At 35.9% G+C, this 4,487-nt stretch overlaps 1 protein-coding gene across 1 annotated transcript in view; it reads right to left on the reverse strand.

Moving 5' to 3' along the window:
- The window catches only part of LOC109326458 (V-type proton ATPase catalytic subunit A-like), a 5,037-nt gene extending 753 nt beyond the window's left edge, over positions 1–4,284 (reverse strand). Inside the window, exons 1-18 of the mRNA XM_019559154.1 lie at positions 4,082–4,284; positions 3,863–3,989; positions 3,710–3,765; positions 3,570–3,626; positions 3,187–3,298; positions 3,068–3,105; positions 2,874–2,975; positions 2,676–2,732; positions 2,510–2,581; positions 2,322–2,423; positions 2,159–2,221; positions 1,941–2,073; positions 1,435–1,541; positions 1,031–1,225; positions 822–908; positions 619–723; positions 185–282; positions 5–83 (exon numbers count right to left, since the gene is read on the reverse strand). Coding sequence (XP_019414699.1) covers positions 5–83; positions 185–282; positions 619–723; positions 822–908; positions 1,031–1,225; positions 1,435–1,541; positions 1,941–2,073; positions 2,159–2,221; positions 2,322–2,423; positions 2,510–2,581; positions 2,676–2,732; positions 2,874–2,975; positions 3,068–3,105; positions 3,187–3,298; positions 3,570–3,626; positions 3,710–3,765; positions 3,863–3,989; positions 4,082–4,159 — 1,668 coding nt within the window. The 5' untranslated portion in view covers positions 4,160–4,284. The remainder of the gene's footprint in view (positions 1–4; positions 84–184; positions 283–618; positions 724–821; positions 909–1,030; positions 1,226–1,434; positions 1,542–1,940; positions 2,074–2,158; positions 2,222–2,321; positions 2,424–2,509; positions 2,582–2,675; positions 2,733–2,873; positions 2,976–3,067; positions 3,106–3,186; positions 3,299–3,569; positions 3,627–3,709; positions 3,766–3,862; positions 3,990–4,081) is intronic.

Here is a 4,487-nt window from a genome sequence, read left to right on the forward strand (position 1 = left end):
GTACCTGATTTGCCAAATTGTAGAAATGGATAATGTTGCGCATCATCCAAACAGACTTGTAGAAGGGACAGAATTTGTCATATCTATCATAGCCACAAATAAGGTACGAACATAAGACTGGAGCAGATAAAAAACAATGATATAATACATGTGAAATACGTTAACCAATACTAAAGGCACTTACGGTGTAAAAGCGTTTTGAGCAAGATAATCCTCTCTCAAAAGCTTTGCAGTTTCTAAGGTGACCTTATCTCCTTCAGCTAAAGCATCCTTACCAACAAGCTGGAGTAATTTACATGTCAAGAAATGATCCAGTTTAGTTTTTAGTAGTTAAAAAACATAAAAATAGACCTCCTGTCAAATTTTGACGAAACTACAAACCAGTGCATAATTTAGCAGTGTAAGCACCATTTATCAGACTATGGATTGCATTGACTATACCTTGCAACCCACATTTAAAAGGATATGCAACTTAACAGTCTGTTCTCAGGTTACTTATGATAACTCTGCTAGCCCATGAAGTGGAAGCTGGGCAATTATTAATCCCATGTTAGGAGAGGATGTGGGGACATTCCTTCAACCTACAACGGAGATGATAGAGCGAATAAAAGAACAAACCTGGACAATCTCATTCAGATCATCTTCTCTTTGCAGAATTTCACGAGCCTTTGTCCTAATGTTTATAAAATCTGGATCAAATTGCTCATAAAAGGATTCGAGCGCCTACAGGTATAAAAAAAAGTTAAAAAAACTATAAAAAAAAAATATATAGAATCATAGCAGAAACTAAATGCCTACAAATGAAGAATTTTAGAGCATACCGTTGAGTATTTTGAATAAGAAATAAGCCAGTTCACAGAAGGAAAGTGCTTCCTCTGAGCAAGCTTTTTGTCCAATCCCCAGAAAACCTGCAGAGTAGCAAAAAATCGACTCACAAAAAATCAGTCTAGGACTCTAAGCAACTTAATACAGACTTTCTTTGCTGGCTGTTACCCCATTTTGACAACCATATTTGAAAATATAGATTTACCTGAACAATACTGAGGGTTGCAGAAGTCACGGGATCTGAAAAATCTCCTCCAGGTGGAGAAACAGCACCAACGATTGTGACACTACCTGTACGCTCAGGACCTCCAAGACATTTTACTTTCCCAGCACGTTCATAGAAAGAGGCTAAACGTGCAGCAAGGTAAGCAGGATATCCACTATCTGCAGGCATTTCAGCCTGTGGAAGTCAACAATACCAACAAGTTTTTTGATCAATGTAAGTTTTCCATGTGTTCATGCCTAATGATACATAAAATGTCTGCTTTCGCAAATCAAGAAAGCTAATCGAACATCATAAAGTATGTATGTATATTTAGCACAGACAAAGAGAACCGTTTGAGATAAACTGGTGAACAACAACCAATGCATAATTAATAAAATGCCCACCAGTCGTCCAGAGATTTCACGCAATGCTTCTGCCCATCTAGATGTTGAATCTGCCATCATGCTGACATTATAACCCATATCTCTGAAATACTCAGCCAAAGTGATTCCTGAGATTACATAACACAGAAAAATTAAGGTTAAACATACATGATCAAAGTAAGTATTCAAAATCCCATTCAATGCTTGTCAAAACTAGTTCAATATAAATGCAAATATAATAGTTTCAGTTAAGGTGCAAAATATAGGAATGAGAAACATAGAGGGTAGCATATCAATGTGCAGAGTATGGGCCATTCCTACTTTTGACACTGTAAGCCCAGATTAACTACAAAGTTTATGTAGTACAAGTACAGGTTCTGAGAAATACTACTGATTGCAATAAAAAATGACTTTCACATGCCAAATATAATTAGAATGACAATAGAAAGGACCGAAGGAATTACTAAAGTTTAACTCTCAACAGTAAAAAGATGCTCTAGAACTTAAGAGTCAAGAAGTCAAGTCACCTGTATAAATTGAAGCTTCACGAGCAGCCACTGGCATGTTTGAAGTGTTAGCAACTAGTGTTGTACGCTTCATGACAGATTCTTCGCGGCCATCAGGCAAGGTCATTGTAAGTTGTGGAAAGTCCATCAGAACCTGAACATTCATTAAGTTGGATTGACTAACTGCTCAATAATAAAAAAACAAATATTTCATATAAGTAACCAGAAAGAAAGCATACCTCTGCCATTTCATTTCCACGTTCCCCGCAACCAACGTAAACAACAGTATCAGAGTTGGAATACTGTCAAAAAAGATAAAAAGATGAATTAATGGTCTTGAGAATTACATAAAAAATTTATAACTTCGAAATCATTATGCCTTGATTGGTGCATTATGTTCACCTTAGAAAGAGCCTGACTAATGACTGTTTTACCACAACCAAAAGCTCCGGGTATGGCACAAGTCCCACCAAGAACTGAGGGGAAAAGGGCATCAAGAACACGCTACACAAAAAAGAAGTCATTAGGCATGAAATGAAAGTTAACGAAATTGGATCACTGATTAGACAATCAATAGCATTTTAGTTTACCTGACCAGTAAGGAGAGGAGTATCAGCAGCGAGTTTTGATGCAACAGGCCTTGGTGTACGCACAGGCCAGGTCTGTATGTGGGTAAAGTACATGTCAGGAGGTTTTAATGTAGGAATGATAAAAATAAGGAAAACCAAGACCTCAATTGTTAAAAAAGTTAGAAACCTGAAGCATGGTGAACTTCTTTTTCACACCTTGAAACTCAAGCTCCAACACAGTATCCTGAACATTTATATAAAGACCACTAAAAGATCAAATACAGAATAAAATATAGAGAACCTACTGAACACATCAAAATTGAAGATCTAAAAACAAATAAATAATAGAGTTAAGAATGATGTTGTAAAAGATGAAAATGCAAACCTTCAAGGAATATTGACCAGGTGGTGCAATGTAGGTAATCTTTCCCATAGCATCAGGAGGAAGTGCAATATGGTGTTGCATTAGAGTGTTCTCGAAAACAGACTGCAATGTTCAACAATCCACACAAAGGTTTAGAGGAAAAAAAACCGATGAACCGAAATTACAAGTAAACCTGATTTGCTATAGAACATTACAGCGTATAGATCTCCTCCAGTTAATAGATCTCCTTCACCTGGATTAAATAGAATAATATCAGGACAAAGTAATCACTTTTTGTACTAAAAACATATAGTAATTATATTTTCTCCCATACCAATTTTTTTAGGCTGAAATTCCCATAGTGTATCTTTGTCAAGTGCTGGAACTGAGACACCACGGGGAATATAGACATCACCAGATCTTTTAGCAATAGTTTTCAAAGGCCTCTGCTCGGTTAAATCAAAAAATGTTTTAGAAAGAAGAAAATAACAAGGGGAACTTAAATGGAGTGTAATATATATGCAGTTCTACACAGTCAATATATCATCTATCATGCATTACTTTTTTCGAAGAGTCAATAATGATTAAATATGAATGATGGATAATACAGTAACATCATATAACACCCATTTACTATCAGTTCATACATTTTCTTTTTTTCCATTCAAATGATCTGAATGAGATATAAGTAAATTATACATGGTAGAGGAAAGGTACCTGAATCCCATCAAAAATATTTCCTAATATTCCAGGCCCTAACTCCACAGACAAAGGCTGTCATAAAAACAAACAAGTATTTAGGAAGAAAGAGGAATTTAAAATAAAATATGAAAAAATGGATATAAAATGATTGTAACCTTGTGTGTCCGCAATACAGGATCATTAACCATCAAACCAGCGGTTTCCTCATACACTAATAAAATTCAACATAAACAACAAAAGTGTTTTCTTGTGATTAATATGAAAGAAAAGGGAAAATCAAATATATTATATATAGAAATTAGTTTAACCTTGAATAGTAGCAGAATCTCCTTCTAGACGAATGATTTCACCAATGAGGTTATCACGACCGACACGAACCAGTTCATACATAGCAGCCCCGGCCATGCCATCAGCCACCACCACTGGTCCTGAAACCTGTTCAATTTTTTGAATTCATGAGATCGAAAGAGAATTAAAAGACTACGTGATTGGATTTAGATTGAAATGGAAGCGATGATGAAGAGTACCTTGCGAACGTAACCATATTCACTCTCCTTCTCTGAGTCTTCGAAGGTTGTTAATCGCGCTCCGTAAACAGATGGCATTTTTTGATTAATTGGATCGGATGAGATCCGAAAGTGAAATCAATCAAAGAGAGAAGGAAGAAACAAGGTTTAGTTTGATTTTGATTTTCAGTTTTAGATCTGATCTCAATTCTCAACTCATTGCCTTTTGTACCATTCAATCATCTCATTCATTGTTCTAAGGTTTTCATCACATGCGGTTACATATGCGCGTGCTCTACTTTATCCACCAATTGCTATTGCACACGTGTATGATCAAAATACGTGGTGAGCACCTGTGAGAGACAGGGCCATATATTACATAGTGAAATCATGAAAACTATTATGGAGGGTCCTTGACTTTGGATAT

This window comes from Lupinus angustifolius, chromosome LG02, assembly GCF_001865875.1.
Source record: "Lupinus angustifolius cultivar Tanjil chromosome LG02, LupAngTanjil_v1.0, whole genome shotgun sequence".
In the NCBI taxonomy this organism is placed as follows: Eukaryota; Viridiplantae; Streptophyta; class Magnoliopsida; order Fabales; family Fabaceae; genus Lupinus; species Lupinus angustifolius.